The 14086-nt window shown below is 44.8% G+C and overlaps 1 protein-coding gene across 6 annotated transcripts in view; it reads left to right on the top strand.

Moving 5' to 3' along the window:
- PARG (poly(ADP-ribose) glycohydrolase) overlaps positions 1-14086 on the top strand; it is a 216297-nt gene that overhangs the window by 139015 nt on the left and 63196 nt on the right. For all 6 annotated transcript variants that reach the window (XM_073574840.1, XM_073574842.1, XM_073574841.1 and 3 more), the window contains one exon: positions 1535-1689. In XM_073574840.1, coding sequence (XP_073430941.1) covers positions 1535-1689 — 155 coding nt within the window. The remainder of the gene's footprint in view (positions 1-1534; positions 1690-14086) is intronic.

The raw sequence follows: 14086 nt of genomic DNA, 5'->3' as shown, positions 1-14086 counted from the left end.
TCCAACTGGGGGTCTGTATGTGGGGGAGACAGGGCAAAAGCTTAGAACAAGGATGAATGCTCATCGTCACACAATAAGAGAAAAAAGAATGGATCTACCTGTGGCAAAACATTTCTGTATCCCTGATCACAGCAGCATGGATATGAAATTACTGGTATTGAAAGGTAACTTCACATCTCAGAGAGAGAGACGAGTTTGGGAGTACAAATTTATGACGAACTTTGACACTCTCAGTGCTGGAATGAATGTGTCGCATGGATTTATGTCTTTTTACATCAATTAAGGAATTTCCTTTTAAAACCTTGCGGGGCAACACAGAACTAGACCCCAATCAGAGGACCATAAAACATCCAGACTCCTTATCTATGAACTGGTCCAATGTTTATATTTATGTTTCTCCCTCTCCCATATTGATAGTTCTGCTTCACGTCACTTGTCTTATCTATTGCATTTTTTCTAGGCTGTATTGTGCATAAATATGTGACTTCAGATTTTGTATTAGTCTAGCCTGATGAAGAGACCTGAGTAGTCTCGAAAGCTTGCAATGTGTTACCATCTTTTCAGTTAGCCATTAAAAGGTATCAACTACTGAGGACTCTCAATCCTGAATATTTTTCTATCCACTGGCTAACACGGTACAAAGATATACAACTTTCCTGATACTAACTGAAGAGCTGTTGGGTATAAAAGGAACTAGTCGGATCCTCCTCCCACTCCTCCAATTTAGAGATTGATGGGACACCTTGGTTACATTATCCGTAGAAGTCAGGCTGGCGGTTCCTGAATTACGCCGTTTCTCGCTTGTTCTGTACAGAAAATCCAGGTTTTTAACCGTAAAGTGGATGTATCTTCCCTATAGACTTCTAAAGGGAGACTGAAAGAACGCACGTGATGTTGCACTTCTGTTTTGAAATGCTTCATTTTTTTTTTTTAACACTACGTAATGAGTATCAGTATGAAAAAGCAACAAACCTACCATAAACAGGATAGATTGCGGCTGCGTATTTTGGTGTAGACACCTGTAGAAAAAACGTTTCATTTCCCCCTATATGTGAACTGCGCTCCGACTAATAGAGAATGCCGCAATCCCGGAGATTTATGGGGAGGTCTGACCATATGTGCTTCTCTCGATGATCCACAGCTCATGAGAAAAACCTCTAGGAAGTGTGAATCTAACATGCATGAATTTGATAGACTACGTACCAAAGGATTAGTAAGGAATCGTCTTGTGCTTGGCTTCTTCTGATCCGATTGGAGGATTCTAGAGTGACGCTTGATTTTCTGATGTGATCTATAACTCCAAGGTTTCTATTATTTATCTTGATTGCATATGTGCAGTGTCAAACCCACGGATGAATCACTCCCGTTTAATGGTGAGGTAACGGTTGATTTAAGGACCATCTAAAAATATCAAATGACTCTCTTGCTTTAATTTGGTCAGTTCAGTAACCTTCTCTTGGTTTTTTTTTTTTTTTCCAAACTGTTACATGAATTATTGTGAACCACCCCTCACCCCATTTTCTCTTTCATTCAGCCCATCCCATTGCTGAAGAAAAAAATGACTCGTTCAATCACCATGTCACAGGAGCAGATATCGTGCCTGCTAGCCAACGCTTTCTTCTGCACCTTCCCACGCAGAAATTCCAGAAAGTCGGAGTATTCCTCTTACCCAGATATCAACTTCAACAGGTGAAGCCCTTCTTAATGACTGAGCTGTGTACTGATGTATTTCCAGGTACTATTTACTTAAAGGGAATCTGTCACCAGGTTTTTCCACCTAATCTGAGAGCAGCATAATGTAGAGGAAGAGATCCTGCCTGATTCCAGTGATGTGTCGCTTACTGGGCTGCTTGCTGCAGTTTTGATAAAATCACTGTTTTTTCACGAGGAGATCATTATTAGAGGACTAGTAAGCCTGTTATGTAGTCCTCCATATTTAGGAGTTCAATATAACCCCTCCCCCACCACAGATTGGAATTTTTCTACCTATGCACAGTGTAAACAGAAAGTTGGCAATCAGTGGTGTGTGTGGGGTTATACAGAGCTCAGTATTCAGAGAACTGCTAGATCTGCAGCAGAGAAAACTGGGATTTTATCAAAATATCATCAGTCTCCACAGTAAGTGACACATCACTGGAATCAATGCTTCTGTCCCTATATCATGCTGCTTTCAGATGGAGTAGCAAAAACCTGGAGACAGATTCCCTTTTAGTTATGGCTGAATTGCACTGGGTGCGGCTATTAATGGGATAGGTACAGCTAATGACCTGCACATGTTTGAGGTTGTTACACAAAGATGTCAATGATAAATTGTTATACCTGCTCGTAGATGTGATCCTTGGCTACATGTGGCACCACCACCAGTGAGACCACTACCCATGAGGTGGATCGCATGCGCAGAATTGGATCAGATTTTCAGAGTCAATTTCACATTTTTTTTTTTTTTTTTTCAGAACTGCATACACCTGTTTCATAAAAATGTTGAATCCCTGAATTTCTGTGATTGTGCTAATCTATCAGGGTCTGACTGTGAGGAACAACCTGCACCTCGATGTATAGAGCCAGAATAGCTCATTGTTTGCCTGCTGGTGAATGACTACATTCAGCGCAAGCTCCATCATGTCTGACTGCAATGACTGCCATCTGGTTATTGATATTAAACCTTGTGGAGTTAGCTGGAAAGTCTTAGGCCGGACCCTTCTACTTCTGTGTGCTTCTGAAACCATGCTTGCATCTGGTGGCCAGTATCTGTACGTTTGTGCTGATGAACCTTCCTTCTCCAGTGAACAGAGACCACCACAAGCCGGTGTCGCGTGCTGTAACCACAGCATGAAAACCCATTGTTACGGCTAGTTTTCAGTAGTCACAGGTTGGAAGTTTTACAATAGTTACAAAATACAGGCGATCCATTCATATACCATCTCTTCACCTTCTGTTCAGGCCAGCAATAGAAATTAATGTCATGTAGGACATTAGGAATGTAATCAACGTATAGATTTTTAGTGCACCACACCTACAATCCCGGAGCCGCTTCAATGCTTTACTTGGTAATACCATGTTATAGTAGGCGTGGCTCAAGCCGCGGAGTGCAATATTCCTTAAAATAACGCTGTAAATCCCTGGAAATATGAATTATATAGGGAATTATGGCCAGAAAAAAACCATTCTATATAATTGTATCCATTTCCAATGCTGAGCAATGCCAATGAGATGCTCACATAAAATTGTAAAGCTTTTAAGGGTTACTATCTTTAGTATTTATAGTTATAGCCACAGGTTTCTCAGTCTGGGAATGGGATCCCAGAACCCTTTTCTCGATATCTAAGGACCCAGGGGTGAGGATGTGGTTAAGCTGTTAATTGATTTGTACAGATTTTAAGGACTGATTTATGCAAATTCTACATCTATATTGGAGATGCCCTTGGGCAATGCTACCTGTCCTCCTCAATGCTACCTGTCCTCCTTAATGCTACCTGTCCAACCTCTGAAGAATCCAATGGATCCCACAATAAGTCTGTCTCGTCCATCATGCAGATCTGGTTCTGTGTTGTGGCTTCTGTATTTAAATTGAAAACAGTGACATGGGTATAAACAGATACTTCAAGTAGCATCCCGTCCGTTGGAGTGATCGAATATGTTCACACTTGGCATCGTAGCCATCATCGTTCCATCATCGTTCCATCGTAGCCATCGTCGATGAGTGAGAAACTAGAAGTGGTAGCTCTGCCTTGTGACCTAACCTGTTTGCTCTACAGCAGTGCCCTAGTCACTCATTCATGGCCCTGCAGAAAGTTAGGGCTGAGGGTAAATGTGGTATGTGATCTTACAAAGCTCTTCTGATTCCATGATTTGTGGAGTTTAGCATGTTAATTAGGATTTTACTAAGTGTTATTTTTCTCAGTGCTGACCTCCTGTTGGTTAAGGTTATGGTCATATCCAAATCTTCTCATTTAGACATCTTTCCTTATTGAGTTAAATGTTACGGCTTCCAATGTTAGAGATCTCTGACCTTTTGTTCTGTCTGCGCTCTTGTATTCTGCATGGCTAAATATCTATTAAAAGATCTCTGATTTGATTAACATCGATTTCCTGGGAAGATGTAAGGTGGGGGGAGATAAATAGTCGCTCCCTTGGCTGGCTCTTGGGATGCCTGCATCTGTCTCCCTGTTTAATTGTAGCAGGGTTACGTGGCAGCTCGACAGAAGCTCTTACAAAAAGAGAAAAACAAACATAAGAGATCGGACTCGCTGGAGGAAAAATCCTCCTGCAAGTAATTTGTCAATGACTTAATTTCGGAAGAAGCATCTCCTTGTAGCTCCATTTATTCAGCAACATCCCAGAAATAAAAAATTCAGATATTGTGAATATTTGAAATCCGATTTGAGCTTGGAAAATGCTTCTCCTCTTACCTGGGTTTTTCCACTAGTGCTAGGTACTATAGAGATAAAGGTGAAGAGTCATGACTAGAGTTGAGCGAATTTGTTCGGATTAGGTTTGAAATATGATTGGCTGCGAATATTGTTTTTGCAATATTTGTCAAACACAGCCAAACGTCATTAGTCAATGGGAGTCGAAATTACCAGCAATTTCTACTCCAATGGACTCCAATGACGTTTGGTAAGTATTGCATTAACAATATTTGCCAACGATCGTAATCGGAGCCAAGTTTTGAAAATTTTGCCTAAAGGGCATGTCACACTAAGAGATATCGCTAGCAATATCGCTATAACTAGTGACGTTATAGCGATATTGCTAGTGATATCGCTGTGTCTGATACTTACCAACGACCCGATCCCCCGCTGGTTATCGCTGATCGCGCGAGAACGTCCAGGACTGTTTCTCGTCAGCTTCCTGCGGCGCTTCCTGCTGTGACGACGAGCGACGCGTGGAGCCGGGTGGGAGGACGCAGGATCGCCTGGTGTGACAGGTAAGTAGCGACCCCCGACCCCAGCGATGTCGCTAGTGAGATCTGCCTGTGTGGCAGCTCACTAGCGACCACTTAGCGATGTACCAGCGATCCTGACCGCGTCATATCGCTGGTCGGGATCGCTGGTACATCGCTAAGTGTGACCGTACTTTAACTCTACTTAAAACCAATGGTCCTCAGCCTGTGGCTCGAGAGCCACATGTGACTGGCAGGAAAACGATATGTGGCTTGCATCTGACTGCTAGCTTGATGCATACAGCTCTGGCAAAAATTAAGAGACCACTGCACAGTTTTAGAAAAAAAAAAAGCTTCTCTACATGTCTGACTTCCAGTGTCAGTTGAATTCCAACCAGAGGACACCTCATTCTACTTAATGTGCTTCTGATTAGGTGATCACCTGAACCAAATCTTAATTAACGAAGGAAAGTATAAAAAAAAAAAACCCTGCTGTCGTGTTCACAGTCCTCTTGCAATAGGACAAGCTGAATGGCAAAACAAGTGCTAGTAATATCCCAAAAGTAATAAGAATGAAAAAAATAACTTTTAACCATGCCAAAGGAGTTGAAAAGAAAAGTCTTGAGTGAGGGAAAGAAGGGCTCAATTCTGGCTTTACTTGCAGAGGGATACAGTAAGTATCATGTTGCCTCCATCCATAAAATTTCTAAGATGGCAGTCCATTAATCAAGCAGCAGATATTGGGGACAACAAAGCTAGAGACCGGCAAAGGGCGAAAACGACTCTTCACCGACCGGGATGACCGTCTTCTTATTCGATTGTCACTCAGCAACCGCAGGATGACATCAAGTGACCTACAAAAGGAATGACAGCTGGGGTGAAATGCACGGCAAGAGCAATTCATAACAAGCTCCTAGAGGCAGGGCTCAAGTCATGATAGAAAAAAGCCTTTCATCAATGAGAAGCAAAGGAAAGCCAGGCTGAAGTGTGCCAAAGACCATAAGGATTGGACCATAGATGACTGGAGTAAGGTAATCTTCTCTGATGAGACTAATTTTCAGCTCTGCCCAACACCTGGTCGTCTAATGGTTAGACAGAGACCTGGAGAGGCGAACAAGCCACAGTGTCTTGCATCCACTGTGAAATTTGGTGGAGGATCGGTGATGATCTGGGGATGCTTCAGCAATGCTGGAATTGGGCAGGTTATTCTTTGCAAAGGATGTGTGAATCAAGCCGCATACAAGGTTATCCTGGAAAAACAGTTGATTTCTTCTGCTCAGGCAATGTTTCCAAACTCTGAGGACTGTTTTTTCCAGCAGGACAATGCACCATGCCACACGGCTAGGTCAATCAATGTGTGGATGAAGGACCACCACATCAAATCCCTGTGATGGCCAGCCCATTCTCCAGACCTGAACCCCATTGAAAACCTCTGGAATGTAATCAAGAAGAAGATGGATAGTCACAAGCCATCAAACAAAGAACTGCTTAAATTTTTGCACCAGGAGTGGCATAAGGTCACCCAAAAGCAGTGTGAAAGACTGGTGGAAAGCATGCCAAGACGCATGAAAGCTGTGAGTAAAAATCATGGTTATTCTACAAAATATTGATTTCTGAACTCTTCCTGAGTTAAAACATTAGTATTGTTTCTAAATGATTGTGAAGTTGTTTTCTTAGCATTATTTGAGGTCCGCAAGCACTGCGTTTTTTTTTTTTTTTTATTTTGAACATTTTCTCATTTTTTGAAAACAAATCCAAAATTTAGGGCTTGGACATTTGAAGACATGTCAGTAGTGATAAGCGAGTATACTCGTTCCTCGGGTGGTCTGAGTATTTTGGCGTGCTCGGAGATTTAGTTTTCATCGCCTTAGCTACATGAATTGCAACTACTAGACAGCTTGATTACATGTGTGGAATGCCTTGTTTGTTAGGGAATTCCCACATGTATTCAGCCTGTCTACAAGTCGCAAATCATGCAGCTGAGACGACGAAAACTAAATCTCCAAGCACGCCAAAATACTCGGGAGACCACTGGAGCATGCTCGGGGGAACCCGAGCAACGATGCTACTCGCCCATTACTTGTCAGTAGTTTATAGAATAAAAGAGCAATTTACATTTTACTCAAAAGTATACCTATAAAGAGAAAAATCAGACAAACTGAAAATTTTACCGTGGTCTCTTAATTTTTGCCAGAGCTGTATATACAGGTATAGCAAGCGACTATGAAGAGAAGGTCTCCAAATTGTGACTTTTGTGAGTAGCCCTGCACAGAAGAGCAGGTCTGGATGTACATATAAACTGTGTTCCAAATTATTATGCAAAAAGAGTTTAGGAGTGATAAGGTTAGAATTTTTTTGTTTGTCATTTAAACTCATTGATGGTGATGTGTGTCAGGGCTCTTTATATCACTGAAAGCAATTGCAGATACCTGTGCAAATTAGTTTGGCAGGTGTGTCCAAATAAAGGCAAGACTACTTAAGAAGGCTGTTCCACATTATTAAGCAGCCTACATTTTTTGCCAAAATGAGAAAGAAAAAGGATGTGTCGGCTGCTGAGAAGCAACAAATTGTGGAGTATTTAGGTCAAGGCATGACTACAATCAACATTGCCAAGACACTTCATCGTGATCATCGCACAATCAAGAAGTATGTAGCTGATTCCCAGCACACACGTGTGCGTGCTGATAAGGAAAAATTGAGGACTCTTTCCAACAGGCAATTGCGTCAGGTTAAAAGAGCAGCTGCAAAAATGCCTTGTCATAGCAGCAGACAAGTTTTTGAAGCTGCTGGTGCCTCCAACGTCCCCCGAACAACAAGATGCAGGGTCCTTCAGAGGTTTGCAGCTGTGCGTAAGCCATCCTGTCGACCACCTCTATCCACTGCACACAAGCAGAAACGGCTCCAGTGGGCCAAACGATACATGAAGACTGACTTCCAAACTGTTTTGTTCACCGATGAGTGCCCTGCAACGCTCGATGGTCCAGATGGATGGAGTGGAGGTTGGCTGGTTGATGGACACCCCATGAAAATACGGCTAAGGCGCCAACAAGGAGGATGTGGAGTAATGTTTTGGGCTGGAATCATGGGGAGAGAGATTGTCGGCCCCTTTAGGATCCGTGAAGGGGTAAAGATGAACTCCATAATCTATGTGAAGTTTCTAAAACAGCACTTCCTGCCATGGTTCAAGAGGAAGAACTGTGGTTTCCGCAACAAGATCATTTTCATGCATGCTGCAAATAACACATCTGCATCTCTGGCTGCTATGGGCATAAAAGAGGACAAACTTATGGTGTGGCCACCATCTTCCCCTGACCTCAACCCCATTGAGAACCTCTGGAGCATCATCAAAAGGAGTGTCTATGATGGCGGGAGGCAGTTCACATCTAAGCAACAGCTCTGGGAGGGTATTCTGTCCACATGCAAAACAATTGAAGCACAAACCATCCAAAAACTGACAAATTCAATGGACGAGAGAGTTCAGAAGCTTCTTTTGAACAAGGGGTCCTATGTGCAAATGTAACATCACCTAGAATAAAGTTTTGACTTGAAAACTGTTTTGATTTCATTTTGTAATAAGCTGGTAATGCTTATAATTTCACAATTGACCATTTTTTTGTTCAAAATAAAAAGGTTGAAAACTCTGCTGTGCATAATTTGGAACATGCATTTTGAGTGTTTCTTATTTTTAAAAATATACTGTTTTCATAGGCAGTTTGTTCAAAAACATTGCAATTATACTAGAATATTAGATGACTGGAAAATAACAATGACTGCAATTCATATAGGTAATTTAGAGAAAATATGAGGAAAAATTTTTTGCATAATAATTTGGAACACCGTGTACTGACCTGCCCGACCTGTGACACAGCATATGCGTCATGAAAGTCGGTGCCAATCCGACTCATGACGCATATGCTGTGTCATGACTTCAAAGCCCCCCTGCAGGTCGGGTGACCGGGGTCACTGAAAGGTCACCTGACCCGCAGGTACAGGGGGCTTTGTACTTCACCCCAGGGGGAGTGGCGTAGCCCCCACGTGGCTACGATCGCTCTGATTGGCTGTTAAAAGTGAAACAGCCAATCAGAGCGATAGTAATATTTCATCAATGAAATTTGATGAAATATTACAAACCAGCCATGGCCGATGCTGCAGTAGCATCAGAAATGGCCGGAGACACCGATCTGACACCCCCACCACCACCGGCTAACGGGGGCGATTTGCCCCCCACCACTGAATGACAGTGGCGATCTGCCGCCGCTGTCATAATCTGCTCCCCCCGCCTTCCCTCCGCTCCCGATCACCTCCTCTTCCACCCCCCGGTACCTTCAGAGTGCCGCTGTTGCTCCTGGTGTCCCGCGGTCCCAGATTATGGGCGCCATCATATTGGAAAATGGCGGGCGCATGCGCAGTGCCCCCGCCCGAATCTGCCGGCTGCTGATTCCATTCATTCATTTTGATCACTGTGATAACCTCTCAGTGATCAAAATAAAAGTAAATAAACCCCCCCTTTTATCACACCCATAGGTAGGCATACATAATAAAATAAAGAAATTTTTATTTTTATTTTTTGGTTAGGGGTGGCATTAGGGTTAGGGGTGGAATTAGGGTTCAGGTTAGGGTTCGAATTAGGGTTAAGATTAGGATTAGGGGTGTGTTGGGTTTGGGATTAGGGTTATGCTAGTGGTTAGGGTTATGGTTAGGGTTGGGATTAGAGTGAGGTGTGTTGGGGTTAGGGTTATGGTTTGGATTGGAATTAGGGTTAGGGATGTGTTGGGGTTAGAGTTGTGGTTAGGGGTGTGTTGGGGTTAGGGTTGGAGTTAGAATTGAGGGTTTTCCATTGTTTAGACACATCAGGGGGGTCTCCAAACGCGACATGGTGCCACCATTGATGCCAGACAATTTTGCGTTCAAAAAGTGAAACGGTGCTCCCTCCCTTCCAAGCCCCGACGTCTGTCCAAACAGTGGTTTATCTCAACATATGGGGTATCGGCGCACTCAGGAAAAATTGCACAACAACTTTTGGGGTCCAATTTATCCTGTTACCCTTGTGAAAAAAAAAAATTGCGGACTAAAAAATTTTGAGGAAAACATTTTTTTAATTTCACGACTCTGCGTTTATAAACTTCTGTGACGCACTTGGGGGTTCAAAGAACTCCACTCCTAGCCCTGTACCAGTTTTGGTATGAACCCTAGAGAATAAGGCTAGAGATCTCTTGTGAGCGTTTTGTGTCATCTGCTTGGCTATGAGAACTTGCATGCAAAGAACAGGTTTGAATAATTATTGGCATGTTATTAACTTTATAATTGATAATTACTGTGGTATACCCGATCTTTGTTGAAGTTGCCACCGGATCACGACTGTTGATTCGTACGTCCAACATTCTGGAGACTAAAGAGTGTTCTTACCACTTGTCAGATAGGTACATTGATACCAATTACCAAGGAGAATAAACACATTCTCCAATGATGGCCCTAAATTGATATAATGAGGTCCAATCAGCTTTAAATTATAGATGCTGTCCAATTTGTAGAGATAAATGTTGAGAGCAGCGCAGTGCAGCACTGACCTAATTGCTAATACACTTTGCTGGCTGTGTTTGGCTCTTCTCTCAAATGTAATGGCTGTGCAAGCTACAGGCAGCAGTTTGCCCGGTCATCTTGTGGTTAGCCAAAAATAAACTAAATTTCCCTTTGCTATCAATCTCAAATGCTGTAGCAGTAGCCCAAGTGTAACGCTATATGAGGTCCTAAATATTTTCAGAGCTATTTTATTCTATCTTTTTGTTCCTTATTGCTCTCCCCTTTACATGGGGAAGAAGGAGACCATTTCTAGCCCAAATTAAGAGGAAAAACCTGTGCGTGTGAGATCAAACAATGGAAGGCTTCTGCTGCTGCACTCGCATCCAGCAAGTGGAGAGGGAGATTGAGGTAGAGAAGAAACTGACAAGGAAGTCACGATGAAGGTGTTGAAGAAACACAAATTTATTTGAAAAAATCATGCGTTTCGTCTTTGAACTACGGTAACTTTCTTCAAGTATAACACACATAGGCGACCCTTCTGTGTATTATAACTGAAGTAGTAGTTGATCCAGCTCCGAAATGCATTGCTTTTAATATAAATTTGTTCTGTCAACTCCTAGCACATTGTGAAATCCTTGGCAGCACTCTGACACCACCGCCATTTCTACTCTACTACCTCAGTCCAAATTAATAAGCAGCAGAATCTATCTTGCAGGTAAAGGACACCTCAGCCGCGCAATAGAGCAATTTCATGCAGTTTTTGCAATTTCAAGAGCTACTGGTATTTTGTATTTTAACGTGCCACTATCATAACACACTTCTGTAAGATGTAAAAGTGCTTCTCACTAAATAAGAATATCATCGAAAAGTTAATTTATTTCAGTTCTTCCATACAAAAAGTGAATCTTATATATTATATAGAGTAATTACAAACAGAGTGATCTATTTCAAGTATAGAAATTTCTGTATTTATTTCTGTATTTATTTCTGTTTTCTCGTTCGCCTTATTGGGGGGACAAAGAGACCATGGGTGTATGCTGCTGCCACTAGGAGGCTGACACTATGCACAAAAAAGGTTAGCTCCTCCTCCGCAGTGTATACCCCACCGACCGGCAGGAAATTCCTCAATTTAGCTTAGTGTCAGTAGGAGGTGGACACGGGTCTTTCATTAGACCCATATCTACCTCGATGTGCGTCGTTCCTTTTCAGGTTTCAGGAGGGATACAGTGTGAACAGTCACAACTGTACTCCCACAAAGAGGCTATGAGAACGGCGTGTGCTGCCACCCCGTATCCTCTTAGTTCTCCGGGCGGACCACAAGCTCAGCACAGGTGACGTGCCAGCGAAAACGGATGGTCCTTGCCTCCCACCCACTCGCCCACCAGAGCCTGTCGGTTGGACGAGGCGCGAATACGTAGAAGATGAGCAGACAGCGTGGGATACAGAAGGTACCTTTATTGGAGCACCGGAACATGAAGCCACAAAATGACCTGGCAGCGGCGCCAAAAGTAGCGCCGCAGATTCTCGCCTGCTCGCGCCTTCCGACGGTCACCGCATCCCTTTTGGCCCCGGCTGCGGTGCGGGCCTTCTTCACCCCACTGCCGGTATTCTTGTGAGGGTTGCGTCTGGGAGCAGGGCTATGGCGGCGTCTCCTTTAGGGGCGGACGCGGCTGCGCCGCAGTTCTTCCGCACCGCCCCGTGCTGACAGACGGCCGCCGTTTCAAATTTAGTCCCCGGCTTCAGTTTGGGCCTTTGCGCCCATCGCGGCCACGCCCCCCATTCATTATTATCGGCCGGCTGCGCTCCCGCACGTTCCTATCTTTCGGGGACACCGGACCGTGAGTAGTTCTGCAACTGCAGACTGATGCCCTACTCTGCCTTTCTGTCCCCCCAACCTTCCAGTATTTCCGCAGGTTTTCTTCTTTTCTTCCTTCACCATGGCTAATTCTAAGTCTGAACGTGGCCGTCCGCCAGCCCCCACGGGAACCCTAGTCCGGTTTTTCGATGCTCCTCTTGCAATCACAAATTCCCCTCTGCCTGGACTTCAGCAGTCCCGTTCAGCATGATGCCGTCCAGGAGCCATCTACTGCGCCACGTGAAATCGAACCCCCCATTCCTGGCTGGGCCTCGTCTTTCACAATCTGTGGCAGACCTCACCAGGGTGTCTCAGTCCCTAGTGGCCGTTCTTGATAAGTTGCCCCTGGACACTTCTGCAGGGTCCAGCAGGTCGCAAGACGTTCCATCTGAGCCAGCTAGCAGAAGCCGCAAAAGGTCCAGGCAGGATCCCCGGCCGGAATCCTCTCCTGGCCTCTCATCTGCACCTAGTCCTTCCCAGCAGTCGTCCTCCCGCGCCTCCTCACCCGAGTCTGGTGAAGCGTTCTCGGATATGTCCTCTGAAGGGATTTTAGAGCTGGATTCTGACCAGGACGCGGACATGAAGGTTACGGTACAGAACCTCATTGCTGCGATTAACCACACCTTCGTAATATCTGACTCCCCTGCGAAATCCTCAGATCAGGAGGTTTCGTTCAGACGGGAAGAAACACCACCCAGGGTTTTCGCTTTCCACTCTGAGTTTGGCAAGATCCTTGCCCGGGAAAGAGGAAATCCGTCCAGGCGATTTCAAAGAGGGAAGCGCCTCGGCGTGCTGTATCCGTTTGCTAAAGAGCTCACTGACAACTGGTCTGCTTCCCCGTCAGACGCACCCGTGTCCAGACTTTCTAATAACACGGTTCTCCCGCTTTCAGGTGTAGCGTCGCTAAAGGAGTCTAATGATAGAATTATAGAATCCTTGGCAAAGTCAGCATTCGAACCGGCGCTATGTCCAGTCTTTGCCTCATCTTGGGTGGCAAAGGACATAGCCACTTGGGCAGAGGATCTCCGTAAGGGCATCCTAGATAAGGCCCAACCAGAGCAATTGGCCGATCTGGCCAACCAGATTTCCCATGCAGGGGATTATCTGCTTTCTGCTTCCTTGGATGCCGCGTCTTGCGCTGTTCAGGCGTCAAACAATGTTGTGGCAATCCGACAGACCCCCGCCAAGGCGTCAGTTTCGGCCCTTTCGGGCTTACCGTCGCTTCAATACGGCAGAGAACTTCTCTAACCAACAAAGACCACAGGCACGCCAGGATAGAAAGACGGTGTCCTTCAGACCCACTCCCTCCTAGCGATCTCACTCCTCCCAGGGCAGACCCTCCAGGTCCAGATCTGGACAGTCCACGTCAGCATGACTATCAACGAACTCCCGAGGGTCCCTCCCAATTGGGAGGTCGACTCCGTTTTCTTCAGGGACATCTGGCTGGCCTCAGTAGAGGACGCTTGGGTCAGTGAGGTTGTATCTTCAGGGTACAAGATAGAGTTCATTTCTCGTCCACGGGATCGCTTCAAGTCCCGTCCTCCAAAAGATCCAGCCTTAGTTCCGGGGTTCTTTGCATCCATCGCCTCTCTCCTCGGTTCCGGGGTGATTGTGCCCATTCCTGAATCAGAACGTTTCACAGGGTTTTATTCAAACCGGTTCGTGGTGCCGTAAAAAGGCGGGACAGTTCGCCCCATCTTGGACCTCAAGTTACTCAACAGGAGAGTCCGACTGCGTCATTTCCGAATGGAGTCTCTTCGGTTAATCGCTTCCATGGAGATGCAGGAGTTCATGTGTTCAATAGACATTCAAGATGCCTATCTACATGT

This window comes from Dendrobates tinctorius, unplaced genomic scaffold, assembly GCF_039654945.1.
Source record: "Dendrobates tinctorius isolate UK_male_01 unplaced genomic scaffold, ASM3965494v1 ptg000040l, whole genome shotgun sequence".
NCBI lineage: Eukaryota > Metazoa > Chordata > Amphibia > Anura > Dendrobatidae > Dendrobates > Dendrobates tinctorius.
Note: the sequence above shows the minus strand (reverse complement) of the source record. Positions and strands in the feature narration are given on the sequence as shown.